The 19,082-nt window shown below is 40.5% G+C and overlaps 2 protein-coding genes across 6 annotated transcripts in view; one reads left to right on the forward strand and one right to left on the reverse strand.

The window, feature by feature from the left end:
• The window catches only part of LOC109403764 (protein furry), a 460,946-nt gene that overhangs the window by 63,685 nt on the left and 378,179 nt on the right, over positions 1-19,082 (forward strand). For all 5 annotated transcript variants that reach the window (XM_062852871.1, XM_062852872.1, XM_062852874.1 and 2 more), the window contains one exon: positions 13,047-14,576. In XM_062852871.1, the coding sequence (XP_062708855.1) occupies positions 13,047-14,576 (1,530 nt within the window). The remainder of the gene's footprint in view (positions 1-13,046; positions 14,577-19,082) is intronic.
• Positions 277-3,027, reverse strand: LOC134287243 (uncharacterized protein K02A2.6-like). Its single transcript, XM_062848914.1, has one exon. It carries the CDS (start codon positions 2,644-2,646, stop codon positions 448-450), a length of 2,199 nt encoding a protein of 732 aa, XP_062704898.1. The 5' UTR covers positions 2,647-3,027; the 3' UTR covers positions 277-447.

Genomic DNA, 19,082 nt, shown 5'->3' on the forward strand with positions numbered 1-19,082 from the left:
ATCCCCTTTCAAGACACGAAAGCTTGGGCCAAAAATATAATTACGGAAGCATGGGGAGCAACGAGAACATGATCTTTTTCTTCGCAAGGCCAAAGATCAGACAACGAAACGGACCGACCGATTCAACTGGAGAGATCAATGACTCCTATCGTCCCCGACTAGATGGGAAAAAAACAAAACTATTACAGGTTGTGTTATTTTGTTACAATGATTTTTGTAACAACGGTTGTTATAAAACATGAACAGTTAAAGTAGTTAAAATAACAAAAATTCTAACTGTTACGTACGCGCCGGCGGGGTGGTCGAGTGCATCATTGCACATGAATCAAACGCGAACGTACATTAATAACATAAATAAAACTTTATTAAAAGAACGAACTAAAAACGTACATGCATTTGCGGGAAGCGCGCGGACTAACTACAATGACTGATCTGTTGTTATTTACATTATGCTTTCGCGCATCTACGGGTAGCAGTCAAGCTGCTACCAGTGAGCATAGCAGTGTTGGTGGTGGTAGCGATCGGTTGACCACTAGGTTGATCCAGTGGTTCCCAACATCTCCCCTCTTTATACAGCTGGTACGGGTCGAACCTTATCGGCGGTCTTCGTTGGCGTAAAGAGTGGCGAGGCAACGAACCAGCTGTTTCGGTCTCTGCGAAGCTTGTTGCTGAGGATGATGGGAATTTGGACGTTGACGCAGACACAGAAGACGACCCACGAGTCTCCGTCGTGGCTGGAGACACCCAGACCAGGCTCGGTTGAGCTGGTGTAGCTTGCAGTGGAGTCGAGTGCACGGATGGTGCTGCAAGCGTCGATGGCATCTGTGCCATCGGAACGGATGATGCTAGAGTTGGTAGCGAAGGTGAACGTGATGGAGAATGGCGTGCTGATTGAGCATGGCTTGGCTGATGCAGATTGCAGGCTTGAAGCAGGATGTCCAAAGGCAACTGATGTTTGCCGGCCTTGGACGGAATCGTCCTGGGCTTTGGTGTGTTGGTAGCACCTGCTCGGCAACGCAACTGGTTGATATGTTTTCTGAATGATCGTGCACCTTGATGATGGTTTGTATTTTGCGCCTGATTGCAGAATTGGTCCATTGGCATCGACCCGAGATTGAACGCATCGATGAGATCTAGCCCAAGCAGGTTGAGCTGCTGCGGGACTACGTAGAATTGACCAGTGCGCTTCTCCCCCTTGATGATGATTTCGCAGCAACACTGAAACTGTAGCTTCAGGGGTTTGCCCGACGCTGTTGCTGCTTGGACGGTTGCTGGAATTGATGCAGGCTGCCCGATCTTCTGCCACGTCTGCTCGGAGATGATACTGATGTCCGACGCAGTATCGAGCTGCAGACTGACTTGCCTGCCGTTGACTTCCGCTTTCACGAACCTTCGTCGCTTCCGGATGTTCTTCACCTGCACACTTCTTATATTCGCTGGCTTTCCCGTATACCGCTTGCTGGGAGACTTGATTTTCTTGGCACTGGAGCAGTATCCGTCCTTGTGACCGATTTGACCACATTCCTTGCACCGGTTGTTCTTGAACGGACAGTCTCTGGAGTAGTGCATGGCACCGCAGTTCCAACAAGGCGTTGTTGGACGGGCGCCCTTCTGAGGACTGGATCTTGGTTCTGCTGATCCCCTCTCGGAACGGTAGTTCTTCTTTCCGTCCTGCTTCTTCAGTGATTGCACTGCTGCCGACGACGACGCTGACTCGATCATCGTCGTATCGTGTTTGATGTTGAGAAGTCGTTGACACTCATCTGAAATCTGCTCCAGGGTTACGTCATCCCGCTCTTCAATGCGGCTAAGCAACCTCGTCCTGATCTCCGCATCGCTTTCCGCCTTCAGCCCACAGACGAACATGAGGCACTTGAATTGGTCCTCCGAGAGCTTCCCAAGTTCGAACTCGACACAAAGTTTGTTCACCCGACAGGCAAACATCTTGTAATCCTCGGTGGCTTGCTTCTTGACTCGCAAGCACCGATACCGTCTGCTGATCACAGACTCTGGTGTTCCGAATAAACTTTTCAGCTTACTCACCGTGTCGTCGAACCTGATTGCATTGGGACTCTTTGGGAGGATGTAGCTGGTGTACCTCTCGTGCTCCGATGGGCCTAGCTTCCGTAGCAGCAACCTGACCTTGGCTTCATCGTCGAGTCGAACGGCGTCCTTGGCGAACAAATCCTCGTAACGAACGAACCATCCGCCAAATGTAACGTTTTGGTCCGGTTCGTACCGGAACTCACGGATGTTACTCGCCAGCGAGTCGAGTATTTGCTCCGGATTCGTCGGAACACTGACCTGGATTGCCGACATCGCCGTCCGGAATACGTCCAACTGCTGGGTGAGGAACGCCTGCTGCTGCTGAAATTGCAGATTGATTTGCTGTTGCATCTGCTGAAAAAGTTGCAGCGTCACCGGATCGACCGACGAAACATTTTGCTGCTGCTGCTGTGGTACGTATGAACCAGCTTGTGAACCACTGGTCTGCAGGAACGGAGGAGGGTTGATGACTGGAACCGACGGTGGTTGCTGTGGCTGAAATGACACTCCCGGCTGGTGATTTGGAACTGCTGGATGCTGCTGCAGTCCATTCGCCGGCGGCACTGATCCTGGCCGGTCACCTCCGGGTGGGGAAAACATTCCGTCTTCCGAGATCCTCCTCCTCTTCCGTGAAGGAAACACTTTCACTCACTCGCGCGAAAATGTTCTCAAAAATTCACTTTTTCCTCGTCGCCACTGTTACGTACGCGCCGGCGGGGTGGTCGAGTGCATCATTGCACATGAATCAAACGCGAACGTACATTAATAACATAAATAAAACTTTATTAAAAGAACGAACTAAAAACGTACATGCATTTGCGGGAAGCGCGCGGACTAACTACAATGACTGATCTGTTGTTATTTACATTATGCTTTCGCGCATCTACGGGTAGCAGTCAAGCTGCTACCAGTGAGCATAGCAGTGTTGGTGGTGGTAGCGATCGGTTGACCACTAGGTTGATCCAGTGGTTCCCAACACTAACAAAACTCGTTCCAATTAAAACCAAAATATAACAAGTTGGATTATAATCATGACGAGAATATATCAAGTTTGATTAGACTAAACTTGCAAAATCATAACAAAATTATGACAAGTTCTGTTATTTATTTCAGAACAAATTTGTTACAAGTTTTGTCATACATCTTTTGGCTCGAGTGACCAGAATAACAAAAAATTATCAATCTCTTTCGCGACAACACAAACAATCTTATAAATTTTATAAAAAAATGTTACACAAAATATAACAAAGATTGCAATAAACGTGTTACGAAATTATGTTAGATGCAATCATCATATATATAAAAGCCCAGAGTTGTCTGTCCTTCCGTCACGCTATGAAATGTTTCATTGAAATGTTTCACAGAATAAAAGCTTCAATAATCATTGCACTGTGTTGCATTGGTGCATCATTGCATTGATGCATCGTTGCATTGTTGCGTCATTGCATTGTTGCATCGCTGAGTTGGTATATCCTTGCATTAGTGCATCATTGGATTGGTGCATCGTTGCATTGCTGCATCTTTGAATTGGTGCATCATTGCATTGGTGTGTCGTTGAATTTGTGCATCGTTACGTTGGTGCAGCATTGCATTGGTGCACGTTTCATAGGTGCATCGTTGCATTGGTAGCTGGCAGCAGACGAGTTTGCTGATACTTCAGTAAACCGAACCAGTTTACTGGATTTCGGCAAATAAATCCGAACTACTGATATTTTCAGTAAAGTGCATGATTGCTGATTGTAGTTCAGCAAATCATTTTGCTGAAATCCCAAATCGAATTTTGATGTGTACATCGTTACATTAGTGCATCGTTGCTCTGGTGCATCGCTGAATTGGTGTATCGTTGCATTAGTGCATCATTGGATTTGTTCATCGTTGCATTAGTGCATCATTGTATTGGTGCATTGTTGCATTGGTACATCATTGCTTTAGTACATCGTTGCATTGGTGCGTCGTTGAATTGGTGCATCGTCGCGTTGGTGCATCACTTCATTGGTGAACGTTGGATAGGTGCATCGTTGCATTGCTGCATCATTGGATTGGTGCATCATTGCATTGGTGCACGTTGCATAGACGCATAGTTGCAGTGGTACATCGTTGCATTAGTGCATTGATGCATCGCTGCAGTTTTGCATAGGTGCCTCGTTTCATTGCTACATTAAATTCTGTAGAAAGATTAAAAAGTTTCATTGTTCCACGAGCTAGAACCCTACAACAGTCACATATTAAACAAGGTTGGATACATAATATCATACCTTCCGGTGCTTTCCAAAGAGATGCACTATGCTAAGTGAAATATTTCACATATGCATGGATACATAAGCCTTCAAGGAAGCTTCTAGAAATTTTCCTTCCAGGAGAATCTAGGACTTTCTTGTTTGGATAAAAAAAATACTTTTTTTAGGAACGTGGTTAGCCAGGTTGGGTCTGCTAATTTCTAAAATATTCTTCCATTCAATAGACAAGACCTGTACAATAGCCGTTTACTATCAAAAGGTGGATACATGATAGTATACCTTCTGGCGCTTCGAATGAGCTCAATGCTGATTGTAATGTTTCGCATATTTATTGATACAACGGCTTCTGAGGAAACTTCTGGAAATTGTAATTCTAGAAGTTTCAAAAATCTCCATAATGGATGAAAATTTTCTTTAAATTTATATTAAGGAGATCAAAAACGGCTTAATGGTGTATGAAATAAATCCCGGAGATGTTTGCATGTCCTCCCGTCAAGCTTAGCTAAATTTCACTTAAATATTTCACGTAGCGTGCAATGGTGGGGACAGCATTGTATGATTTAGAGAAAGGAGAAGAAAAAGTAAAGAAAGAATAGGATGGGAGATCGATAACAAAAACTGTTCCAGAGAACTTTCCACGAGTGTTTGAGATTTTTCTGTTTCAGCGTAATCGAAGAAACTCCTTTCCTTCAAGAGGGTCAATGTAATATTCGAGAGGTAGGTATCTATTTCAATTATGAAAACAAAAATCTTGAATCTTCCTGGGCAATGAGGAATAAGCATAATATGAAAAATAAATTTCTAGCACATTCTAGAGCACTTTTCGAAGGAAATAATATGCTTTCTTTTATAAATGAAAGAATGTTTCCAGAACAAAGAAAATAAGATATTCTAGGACATATTTCGAAGGAAAGAAAAGGCGTATAGGGTAATTCGCCAATTGTTGAACACCACCCAAATGTTGAACAGTTTTTGAAAATGTTATTATAAATTTAACTTAAGTAGTTTTCCATCAACGTAAACGTATGATCTAGATGCGTATACATGTGTGCCATGATATTGCTTTAATAAAGTTACAAAATTATACATATTTTACGTCAAAAATATCGATTGAAAATTTTGTACCGCTAATGACGAGAAAATTGCACAATTCTTAAGATTAATTTTAAGAAATAGCTGTTTCGAAATAAGCTTTGCTGGCAAATCGACCACAATTATCAAAGTCACAACATAGTTACAATAACTGGAAGGATGTCCTTAACAGTTTAACATTGTTTAAAATCACATTTTCATTGTAATTTCATTTGAAAAAAACATTTTTCTTATCACACTATCATTATGCAGCTAAGATCCAATTGTTGAACACTAGCATAACCTACGATGTTGGCATAACTGTCAGATATTTTTTTTTCACTTCACCTTTTTCAGGAGTGATCCACGGGTTTTCAAAGTATTTCAGGGTCGTTCCAGGGGTATTCTAGGGAGTTGACTGGGTCCCATGGGTTTCCAGGGGCTTTCGAAGGCGTTCTTTTCTTCTATCATTTTCGCTTCTAGTCAAATTTTTTCAGCCATTTTTGCATTTGGTTCTGTTTAAAACGATTTTCAGTCCACTAGAGCTCTCTTCAAATGGGGAGCGATTCCTTGGGAACGTCCATAAATTACGTCACGCTTTGAGGGGGGTGAGGTGACAGGAGTTCAGCAAAGTGTGACGGCCCGTACAAAAAGTGTGGCATAGGAGGAGGGGGATTCAAATGGACTATTTTTGCGTGACGTATTTTATGAAAGCTCCCTCATTTGAATGAATTGTCACTCAAATGGCTAACTGGGCGCAAAACACGAAAAATCCGGAAAAAATTCCGCCAGAGTGAAAAAATATTGGATGTCGGGTCAATGTCGGATCAAATTTTATGAAATGTTGGACCACTGTTGGACCCACATCGGATAACTGTTGAGTTGGGTTTGGTGCCCAAAATAAAAACAGGTGAATGATAGGTTTATGTCGGGTTATACGTCATCAATTACGAACAAAGCTTCAACCGTTCAACAATTAGCGAGAACCGTCCAACATTAGGATGAGCAAGCTTAAGGAAGCGTTCAACATTTGGGTTACAGACTTCCCATACAAATGTTCTATTTTCTCTTTGAAAATGGAATTTAAGGGAATACAAATGCAATGGGCAGTATAAGGAATAAGTAGATCTAGACGTTGACTGGATATTTTTCAACTAAAGTGGAATTATGCACGGAAAAATAAACGAAAACAAAAATGCCAGTACTAACCGTTCAACAATTGGCGAATTACCCTAAATAAAAGGTTCGTGGTGAACTGCTTCTTTCAAATTAAAAGAAATTCTCGAAACTTTCCTGGGAGCAGAAATTAGATAAGGGAATGGAGAAGATGAAGATACCTAGATGAAGATATTCTAGAACATTCTTAGGTGCATGAAAATACTATTACCAAAAATATTCGAGAATTTACGATAAATAATGTTTTGAACTCGAAGAAATGAGGAATCATAGGATGAATTCGAAGGTTTATGACCATTCTCGAACATTCTTCGTAAGAATCACGTTTAAGTGCTTTCGACGAAGCATATCTTAAAACTTTCTGTATAGAACTCGGAGAAAATTCTGTAATGTATATTCTGAACAGAGTTGTAGATAAACAAAAGACTTAAAGCAAACGTTTCTAAGCTATTGTGTCAATTTTATGAATTGTGGAAACTCTTTAAGCAAACGTGGCTAGCCACGTCGAGTCAGCTAGTTATATTATAATGCTTGCTGTGTCCCGATTATTACGGGTACAGGTTTTAGAATTCAACAGACTATTGAACACATACTCGCAGTTTGTCCTCAATATCAATCTTGCAGAACGACATACAGACTAGATACTGAAATTAGAAACATCCTTACAAACGACCCATCTGTAGAAGAGGTAACCCTGTTACTTTTCTTAACGCTCTACTTCCCATGGTTGCTTTAGAACACCATCGGTTTTCGATTAACTCGAGACAATCGGAATCAGATCCCTGGGCAAAGGCACAACCTTGTGATCAGCTTGATTGCTGTCAGGTCTCGGGGCTTAAATGTATCTTTACTCCACAGAGAAAGATACACACTCGTGGTGCCAACAAGAACCGATACTTTTCGTGATTAAACGAAGAAGCGTCATGGTCCTTTTTTGTTGTTTTTGATATATTTGATTCCTATTTTTAGGAAGGAAGTTGATACACAATTTGTCCTTCTATTTTTTGAAATTATTATTAGTCAAGCTTCCAATATTGAAGACTCAAGAACAAGTATCACAAGAAGAGCTGTTTATGCAAGTTCACTGAAAATCATGCACCATATCGCCAAACTTGTTAATTTTGTGTGAAAATACGTAAAGGTAAATAACGTTGACCATTTAATTAACAACACATTCTTTCACAGCTTAATACGCAAAATCAATCTCCCACATTTCCTCATCCTTTAGGCCACGCAAAACTTAAAAGACGAATTTCGCCCCAAATCGTATTCGGAGTTGGCAGCACCCTCTCAGATTACAATGAAACTTTCTGGGTATGTACACTAAGACTAGATAAGCCACTTTGCATATTTAGTTTCTTCAAAATTTATCTGGACTGACTTTTGAAAAGGGCTAAACTTTTTTTATGGATCTTTTTAAAATGTTTTTAATCAAAAAATGACTACTCCTACAAAAAAGTGTTGTATGGGTGATTATCACAAAATAAGTCAAATTTTAAGAAAAAAATACTGAAAAAAATCCAAAATGAGCCCTACACTGAAAAAAATCATTTCTAAAAATTCAAAGTTGATTTAAAAAAAACACCATTTTTGATTTTGATGAAATTTTGTCTCAAGACAGGTAATTATGTTCCCTACCAACCGTCCATACATCACAGGATGGGCACTTCTAAGGAAAAAAAGTTTTTCTAACAAAAACTTTTCATGTCCAAATTATTATTTTTTCAGTGTCTTTTTTTAAAAACAAACTAAACCAGTGAAGGTTATCTAGTAATCTCAAAATGCAATGAAACTTATTGTGTCATATGCGACAATGCAATGCACCCATATTCACGCAGCAGCACTCTAGAAGTACGAAACAATATACAATTAGAACACGCATTTCATACGTGCTGCTGTAATTTCTACCCAAACGTTTCTACCCCATGTTCTTACCTAATATTAGGTAAGGCTATTTATTAGATTCGAACTACCTAATCGAAAAAAAAAAAAACAAATCAAGAGTTGTACCTAAAGCAAATATGAACAAAACAAGAAAATGAATCGGTATCATTCAACGTGTTACTTCTCTTTGGTTATTAAAGGCAGTTCTGAAAAGTAATGGATCAATCGTATAAATCAAAATTCAACAAATTCAAGTGCAGTGCAAAAATAAACAATCCAAAGTGCAACCGTCATAATCTACGGGGCATGTCATTAAGATTGATAGATATAATTCATTCCATGGGATATACACATGAAATCGACGAATCGATGAGTATTTGTGAGTCATGTCGTGGATTGATAAGTCACAACAGAAGCCCGAATACGAAAAAACGCCGATCGGATGGAAACGACGAAACTATGCAACCATCATTTAGTGGGCAGCAACATCATGATGTTCCAGAACCAGAACCGTCAACGAGTGGTCAACAAATCGAACATGAGCTGGGTAAGTAAGCCTTCAACGTGTTAGCTTCTTTTATATAACTCATTTTGCAGCTCGTTGCAAAACTACATTTTTCAGTATTCTTCGTATTTATCCAACCCGGCAAGCCTCGTTGGATAAATGTACTACTTGTGCGAAAAAAAAATCATTTTTGCAACTCGTTGCATAAATAACTATCATTAACTTTCCACTGCATTCATTATTATATTGTTAACCTTAACTTTTATCTTACAGATATGGTACCATCTATTCCATCATTGGAGTCAATTCCGTCAACAGATCAACTACAGGGTCCCCATAATATTGAGAAGTTTAATACCATTGCTGAAACATTGAGTTTATCGCCAATCTCATCTAGAAACATGAGAAGTATGGAATATCGCATAAACAAATCATTGCAGATTACGAAAGCAGTTCGAAAAAATATTTTCGGAATAGATTCAACGGATGTTGGCAAAGTGGAGGCGTGTGACGAGATAATTATGCAGTTAAAGGATAAGTTCAATCACCCTACAACTGACAGAAGCGAACAGATTGAAATACTATCTGTACTTCCTAAGTCTTGGTCGGTAAATAAAATCACAAGAGAGTTTAACGCACCAATGTATATGGCGAGGCAGGTGAAGGATCTTGTTTATGAACAGGGTATTCTTTGTACCACCGAAAAAAGAAGGGGGCATGGTATTGATGACGATACAAAACAAATAGTAAGAGAATTTTTTGATGATAATGATATCAGCAGGCCAATGCCAGGAACAAATGATTTTGTTTCTGAGGTTCGAAATGGAAAAAAAAACAACAAGTTCAAAAACGACTTTTGATGATGTCGCTCAAAGAGGCTTATATGATTTTTGTAGATATGTAAAAAACTGTGAATATTGGTTTCACAGTATTTACACAGTTGCGACCAAAGCATTGTATTTTACTTGATTCTACTGGTATACATAATGTATGCATATGTACTATTCATGAAAATGTAAATTTAATGTTCAACAGTATAAGAATTGTGTCACAAGATGAAATAATACAAAAAATGCTTTGCGATATTTCCACCAGAACAGATAATTGCTTTTTCCGTGCTTGTGAAAAGTGTGCTTGTGATGAACACATTGAAGAGGAACTTACATTGATATTAGAATCAAATGACAAAGAAGAGATTATATTTCAGCAGTGGTTGAATACTGATCGCTGTAATTTGGAAACGATTATTAAACCTGTTGATGAATTTGTTCCGTATCTTGTTGATAAAATTGACAAACTTATAACACACGACTTTATTCATAAACAACAATCATCATTTCTCAGAAATAAAAAAGATACATTAAAGGATGATGAAATTCTTGCGATTTGTGATTTCTCTGAAAACTATTCATTCATAATTCAAAACGCTGCTCAAGGATATCATTGGAACAACTCGCAAGCAACAATACACCCATTTGAAATTTACTATATGAAAGATAATAAACTTGTAAATGTTAGCTTCATTATCATATCGGAAGTAATGGCTCACGATACAGTTGCGGTCCAGTTGTTCATCTCAAAAATGATAGATTTTATGAAACAATTAACGAACTTTTCTAAAATTTATTTTATGTCTGATGGGGCAGCATCAGACTTGTCCGCACTGAGCGCATGAAAATTCTGCTCTTTTGATTTACACCACCAAAACCATCGTATTTATACAATCTTCCTATCTTACCTGATAGAAGGATGTTTGAATATCCTAAATGTCATTTCAAACTGTCAAAAAATCGCACCGCAGTGCCACACTGAGCGTGCAAAGAGAAATTCACTGGGGTGAATTCACCCGGGTGAAATTCTCTTTGCGCGCACAGTGTGGCACTGCGGTGCGATTTTTTGACAGTTTGAAATGACATTTAGGATATTCAAACATCCTTCTATCAGGTAAGATAGGAAGATTGCATAAAAACGATGGTTTTGGTGGTGTAAATTAAAAGAGCAGAAATTTCATGCGCTGAGTGCGGACAAGCCTGGGCAGCATCACAATACAAAAATAAGAAGAACTTTGCTAGTCTATGTAGATTCCAGTCAAAGCATGCATTAAGAGCAGAATGGCATTTTTTTGCAACGTCCCACGGTAAAGGTCCATGTGATGCTATTGGTGGCACTCTCAAGCGAATGGCAAAGAGAGCAAGTCTTGCTCGAGATTATGGAAATACCATAACAACTCCACGAGAGTTATATAACGGGGCAGTTGTACAGACAGATAAAAATATAACTAAATTAAATTTCTGTTACGTATCCACTGAACAGTACATTAAAATGTCAGAAGATCTCGAAGAAATATATAATAACGCCAAAACAATACCAGGCACTCAGAAATTCCATAGTTTTTTGGCTATTCCTGGCGACAAAGTAAAGGCAAACAGGTATTCTAATTCAGAAGATGAACAAAAAATATTTAGTATGATCGGAAAAAAATAGAAAAGAACATGTTTGAAATTGGCTCTAAGACACATATATATTTGAAAAATTCATAATTATAAATAATTGTATATTTAAAAGTGCACTTCAATACATATTGCGATCAAACATTACATTTCCTAAGAAAATACATTTGTAATATTTTGAAGTTTTTTTATGTATAGGAAAACCCTTCCAAATGATTGAATAAATAACACAAAATCTCCTAGAAAATTGATTTTCATTGGATTCTGGGATTGTTATGGCCTTCACTGGTTTTATTGTTGATAACAAAATACACTGAAAAAAAAATCATTCGAACAAGAAAAAGTTTTTGTTAGAAAAACTTTTTTTCCTTAAAAGTGCCACTCTTGTGATGTATGGACGGTTGGTAGGGAACATAATTACCTGTCTTGAGACAAAATTTCATCAAAATCAAAAATGGTGTTTTTTTTTAAATCAACTTTGAATTTTTAGGAATGATTTTTTTCAGTGTAGGGCTCATTTTGGATTTTTTTCAGTATTTTTTTCTTAAAATTTGACTTATTTTGTGATAATCACCCATACAACACTTTTTTGTAGGAGTAGTCATTTTTTGATTAAAAACATTTTAAAAAAATCCATAAAAAAAGTTTAGCCCTTTCCAAAAGTCAGTCGAGAAAAAAAAAATAGAAAAATGAGTATGCAAAGTGGCTTATCTGGGCAAGGTCTACACACCAAGAAAGTTTCGTTGTAATCTGAGAGGGTGCTGCCAACATTTGTTCGAGTTGGCGCGAAATCCGTCAAAAGCCGCATGGCTAAAGAGGTTGCAATGCCTACTCCCAAATCCTACGGTGTATTATGGACGATGTGAGTTCTTGGACTTGCATGGGAGACTTGGCCCCATGACCCCCTTGTGCATCAATAAAATAAAATAAAATAAAATAAAATAAAATAAAATAAAATAAAATAAAATAAAATAAAATGAAATAAAATAAAACTCGAGACAATCGGAATCAGATAAATATGATGCAATCATTTTTAAAATAGGATTGTAATCTCATGAGGTAAATCCAACTCTCAACTACTTGTTTCAATTGCAAGCAATTGATGAAATATTAGATTGAAAGTAGTGAGCTGGTTTTTTTGTATGGTGAGATGATCCATTCTCCATTTATGCAATGAATGGTGTAAACAGCGTTGGTGTTATGATTTCTTGCTTAATTTGACGCTGTTTGAGCAATAGTTTGGATACCTGTGTTGTTGTATTATTTATTTCTTGCAACTTCAACAACACAATTATCCGATCTTTTTTCCGAAATACTTTTTTGGCATGGAAATAGTCGTTTAAAGACCCTGGGCTTGGATTATATCTTCCAGGAAGCTTTGATTTCAGGCATGTGGCCGATATGCTTTGCAGTAGTGATTGGAATAGCTGAAGGTATAATCAATGGCAAACAATTCTGTAAAAATCAGATCTTCAAGTCAAAATATACTTTTCCTATCCCATGGCGTTTATGTGGTCAGCAAAGATTATTCAGCGATTATTCCTCCTTATCACCGGCTTTGGACTGACTTGCGCTCTCATTGCCCTACCAAATGCAGCAAAATAAAAATGGAATGAAAATTTCTATGCAGTCTATACAACAGTCTAATTTATTTTCCTTTTCCATCTTTCTTTCCAGGCCGTCAAAAACGAAGTCAACGTTCCGTGTGTAAAGAATTTCGTCGATCTTCTGTACTCCCAAACGCTAGACGCGTGCACCAAATCGAAGCACAAGCTAGCCCTATTCCCGCTAGTTACCTGTTTGCTGTGCGTGTCGCAAAAGTCCTTCTTTCTCAGCAATTGGCACTGTTTTCTGGCCATGTGCTTGAGCAATCTGAAGAACAAGGACCCGAAGATGAGTCGAGTTGCGCTGGAGTCACTGTATCGGTTGCTCTGGGTTTATATGATACGGATCAAGTGCGAGTCGAACTCGGCGACTCATTCCAGGTTGCAGAGTATAGTGAATTCGTTATTTCCGAGGGGTTCTAAAGCGGTTGTTCCGAGAGATACTCCGCTAAACATTTTCGTGAAGATTATTCAGTTCATAGCGCAGGAACGGCTGGACTTTGCCATGAGGGACATTGTGTTTGAACTGCTTTGTGTGGGTCGGCCGATTAAGATTATCATGACTCCGGAGCGGATGAGTATTGGACTGAGAGCGTTTTTAGTGGTTGCTGATTCGTTGCAGCAGAAGGACGGAGAGCCTCCGATGCCAAGGACGGTTGGAGTGCTGCCTTCCGGAAATACTCTCCGCGTGAAGAAGACGTATTTGAACAAAATGTTGACGGAGGACACGGCTCGCAGCATTGGAATGTCCAATTACTTCCCGCACGTTCGAAGGGTCTTCGTGGACATTTTGAGGGCTCTCGATATCCACTGCGGAAGACCACTTATGATGACGATAAATCAAAACCAGAACAAAGAACCGGACGAAATGCTGACTGGTGAGCGTAAGCCGCGCATTGATCTGTTCCGAACTTGCGTGGCCGCCGTTCCGAGAATCATTCCGGACAACATGACCGGCCACGAGCTGGTGGACATGCTTTCCAGACTAACCATTCACATGGATGAAGAGCTACGCATTTTGGCCCACCAATCGCTCCAAACGTTGGTGATGGACTTCCCCGATTGGCGTCAGGATGTGATTCAGGGCTTCACGCAGTTCCTAGCGCGGGATGTTGTCGACACTTTCCCTCACCTACTGGACAACGGCCTGCGTATGCTATTTGCTTTCCTAACGGTTTGGAAGAACGCTCTTAATAACAGCAGTACCAGTAACAGCAACAACAACACATTGAATTCAAAATCCGGACCCAACCCAACCGGACAAAGGTTCATCCCGCAGCAGCAGCAACAACAACAGGATTCCAATAAGTTACAACCACAGCAAACCGCCGCCTCGTCACTGAACGCGGCCACAATAAATTCCAACTCGAGTGCCAGTTCCGGAATTTCGTCGCTTACGCAGACAACTACAATTCCGGCGGTGGGAGCGGTCAACAACAGCAATGATTCCAGCAGTGGACTGGGATCATCGACCGGCGGTAAGAAGGGTGGCCATGAACTGCCGCTTTCCACTACGATGCACCTGGTGGAGGGTTTTGCCTTGGTGATGCTGTGCAATTGCCGTCCTGCACCGCGGAAGTCGGCCGTCAGCATTTTGAAGGAGGTGAGTGATTGATGCTAGAGTGCCTTTAACTTATGTCGTTTGGGTTCGTTCAAATATTACGTAACGCTAAGGGGGGAGGGAGGGGGTCCAACGCTGCGTTACGCTTCATACAAAATTTCAAAATTTTTCATACAAATGTTGTTACATGGGGGAGGGAGGGGGTCTAAAATCGGCAAATATTGCGTTACGTAATATTTGAATGAACCCTTTTCGTTTTTGATTTTCGTGCTACACCGGTGTAAGGAGAATACATTTTACTAAGGTGGCGCAGATAAACATTGCAAACCACTGGTTGTCTCTTCCACTCTTCTGGTGTTCTTATGCAACTAAAATAGTGACGTCACTATTTCAGTTCCATAAGAACACAATTTAATCCATACAAACGCGCGTTCCAAACGAGCAGGAGACCTGTCAAAATCGGAACATGACGCCACTCTCCCTTCCAGTCACTCTAATTGATGCGTGTTGTTATGGTATAATGTCTGTGGTATAAGGTGCATTTTGCATTGATGTGGTTTTTGGAGAAACTTTCGAGTTTGAACTGTTTAAACGTGCCAATAATTGGCTAAAATCGGGGGTTCGCAAAAATTGTTGTAGCTCTAACTAAAGGGGGTTCATTAATTTGAATAACCAAATGCATATTTCTTACTTTTTGGCAAAGACTTAAAGAAAATCGCCACATTAAACATTTTTAAAGACAATGTGTAAATAGTGGACCAGTCTCAGTGAGAGTTACTCAGCTCATAAATACATGAGCTAGATTTCATTTGAATTGAAAAAGTGTGCGTTTATGTGATTCGTGCTTTGTGCTGGAAATGCTCCATGGATTTTCACTAAGATTCCTATCAGGTTTATCGTAAGATAATAAAATGAGACCAATTGTAATTCCACCAGAGATTCTTCCCGAAATTTCTCCAGTAATTCCTCCAAAAAAATTCCTCCCGAGATCAGGGATTGCTCCAAAATTCGTTCAGGGCTTCTAACCTGGATCCTCCCAGGGATTATTATCGAGATCAGGAGTTTCTCCCGGGGTATCTTTCAGAATTCATTCATTGATACCTTCCGGGATTTCGTCATTTATTTTACCCCGCTTCCGCCATTGTTTCATGTATACCTCCGGAGATTCATTCACAAATTCCTCTTGGATATTTTTAGGGATGCTGTCTGGATTTTTTTTTTTGATTTCTAATATGATTCTTTTGTAGAATTTTACTGAGATTTCTTTCGAAATTTTTCCTGAGTTACCTTCGTGAATTTCTCCAGAGATACCATTAGGGATTCTTCTTTCGATTTCTTCAGAGACTTCTCCTGGTATTATTTAATGGATTTCTTCCGGCCATTTTTTCCATAAGTCCTTTAGCGTTGTCTCCAGGATCCTTAGGGTTAGTTAGGATTACTTACGGTTTTCTTCTAGGATTCCTTAAGCATTTCCTCCAGGATTCTGTAAAGGATCCTTTTAGTAATTCTTTCTGGGGTTCCTCCCGAGGTTTCTTTTGGAAATTCTGGCATTCTTTCAAGTATTCCTCCCACAGTAAACGTTATTCTTCCCTGGCTTTCTTTAGGGATTTATCCCAGTATTCCTTCGAGGCTCCTCCCCAAATTCTTTTTAACTATTCCAGCAGGGCTTCCTCTAGAGATTTCTCCTTTCGATTTTGCTACAGTTTTTGTTTTGTTTTCTTAGAACCTTTAAAATATATATGAAATCGATAATAAGGTCGCACTACCTACACTAAGGAAGCCCCAAATGATTTCAGGAAGAAATCTCAGAAGGAATACAAGAAGGAGCCTTAAAGAAACTCCTGGAGGAATCGATGATTAAACTTCTGGAATAATCCCTGCAGAAACTGCTCTATGTAACCCTAAGGGAACTAATGCAGTAATCATTTGTGGTTCCAGAATCCAGAGATCCCAGCAGAAATTCTGAAGAAATCCCTGATTGGACCTTTTGAGAAATTCCAGAAGGAAATCCAGGAAGAGTCTCCGAAAGAATTCCGGGAGGACTCCCCAAACAAATTCAAGCAGGAATTCCGAAGAAATTCCAGCAGGTATCCCCAAAGGAATTCCAGCAGGAATCCCCGAAGAAAAACCTGCTGGAATTTACAAAGTAATTCGAGAAGGAATGCCTAATGAGTTTTTAGGAGAAATCAACGAAAACTATCCAGGAAGAATCCCAAAGAAATTCAAGCAGCAATCTCCAAGAGATTTGCAGCATGCAGCATGTATCCTCCTGGATCTCCTGTTAGCCTAGTGGTTAAGGCTATGGATCGCCAATCCGGAGATGGCGGGTTCGATTCCCGTTCCGGTCGGGAAAATTTTCTCGATTCCCTGGACATAGTGTGTCATTGTGAAGTAAGTAAGTGTATGATTGTATATGAAGTAAGTGTATCATTGTACTTGCCTCACAATATACAAATTCATGCAATGGCAGGCAAAGAAAGCCCTTCAATTAATCCAGCTTTTTACGCTTGATGAGGGGTGATTCATTTTTGACGGATCTTGCCGACAGCCTATGCAGCAACACAGTAGCCAGAAATGTCAGTTCATTGCTCCCGGATTGTCAAAAATTTTCACCGTGAACTTTTTCAGCTAGTATAGTAACGTTTGTTATGACTTAAAAAATTATTTCTTTTTAGGATTGTGATCGGTATTCGCCACCTTCAACCGTGAAACCAGTTGACACCGAGGAACTGTACTTAACCTTCGTTACGCCCGCTCAGTCCCATGAACTCCCAGCCCTAAACTTTCCACCGAGGCATCGCAAGAAGAGGGAAAACAATGAATTACAATTGTGGCTTTAATTAGGAGATTCCTATCGTCCCTATGCTCCCATTTCAGCCCTGTACTGTATTTACGGATTATTCGTGTATGGTCCACTGCACGAATTCAATCTGGCCTGCTTACTCTCACACGAAATATGACGTTTGAGAGGTGCCGACAACCGCTCAAACGTCAAATTTCGTGTGAGAGTAAGCAGGCCAGAATAAATTCGTGCAGTGGACCATGGTGTCAGTGTGGAATCCCGATGATGCTGCCTAGTGCCGTGCTGCCGCCCGTTCGTCCAAACTTCCGTTGGGCCCTCGTGGAGTGCAAAGGGGCGCTAGGCTGTCTTTACGTAGCTTGCGTGGTACGATTTGTCCACCAGGCTAACATACGGACCCAGGATACTTTGCTTCCCATCCCACCATATGCTCTTCCGAAACCTGAACTTTCCTCTAGTTTCCGTCCTACGCATCGGATACCCTCTTCGTCACCGGGTTGTGGGTCGTGTGGGTGTGTAGTCTCCGAACTCAACTCAGGAGTGTTTAATCTCGCCGTCCGGTTAAAATTTCTCCAGGAATTCCCATCGAGGATTGATCCAAGAGTTTCCACCGTTGATTGTTCTAAGAGCTCCCACCGGGGGATTCCGGTGGAAATTCCTGAAGTAATCATCGAATGGAATAGCTGGAGCAATCGTTGGTTTGACTTTCTGATGAAATCATCGGTGGGAATTTCTGGAAAATTCCCCGCTAGAAATACCCGCAGGAATCACCGGTGAGAAAACAGAGGAATCCCGGGTTGGAATTCCCTCAGGAATCTTCAGTAGGAATTCCTGGAGTAATCTCCAGAGGGAACTCCTGGAAGAATAATTCTCACTGTATTCTCACTGAAGTAGTTCCTTCCGAGAATCCTATGGTGATTTCTCCCACTACCAATGGACCAAAAAACCTCCAACAATTCATTTTGGAGAATCTTCTTTACCGGAGTATTCGCCAGAAATTGCTTCTAGGGAATCCTCCAGCAATTTCTCTTTAAGCAGAATCTCCCGTGAAATCCTTTATCAGATCCATCCGAGAATCTGTTCCATCCGATCACTTCCGGGAAATCTTTACGATGAATACTTAGGCAATCTCTTCGATGTATCATGTTTGTTGTGACGGTAGCAATGGTAACCAGGGTAACATAAGGTGAAAATTTTTGACAAATCTGGAGCAGTGAACTGGAATTTCCGGCAAGTGTGGTGCTGCAAGGGCTGTCGGCAAGAATTGTCAAAAATGAACCACCCCTCACCACAGCGTAAAAAGCTGGATAACTGTGGAAGTGCTCAAAGAACACTAAGTTGAAGCGAGGCAGGCCAAGTCCCAGTGGGGGATCTAGAGCCACAAAGAAGAAGAAGATCCTCAAAAGTATTCCAGTGGGAAATTCCAAGGGAATTAAAAAAGGAAACCCTAAAAGATTTCTACGAGGAATCCTCGAAGGGATTCCAAAAGAAATCTCCGAAGCAACTCTAGGAGGAATCCCGGAAGGATTTCCAAAAGATATCCCAGGAATAATTCTAAGAGTAATATCCGAAGAAATCCCTGTATGAGTTACAGGAGAATCCCTACAGGAATCCCACAGGGAAGCACCGAAGGAATTCCGGGAGGAATCTTCTAAGGCATTCCAGAAGAAATCCCCGAAGGAATTTCAGGATTGATCCCCGAAAGAATTCCAGGAGGAATTCCCGAAGAAACTCTAGGGAAAATTACC

This window comes from Aedes albopictus, chromosome 2 (assembly GCF_035046485.1).
Source record: "Aedes albopictus strain Foshan chromosome 2, AalbF5, whole genome shotgun sequence".
Lineage (NCBI taxonomy): Eukaryota > Metazoa > Arthropoda > Insecta > Diptera > Culicidae > Aedes > Aedes albopictus.

Coding starts and splice junctions, on each gene's coding strand:
- LOC134287243 (XM_062848914.1), bottom strand. CDS start 2,646: ATGTTTTCCCCACCCGGAGGTGACCGGCCAGGATCAGTGCCGCCGGCG.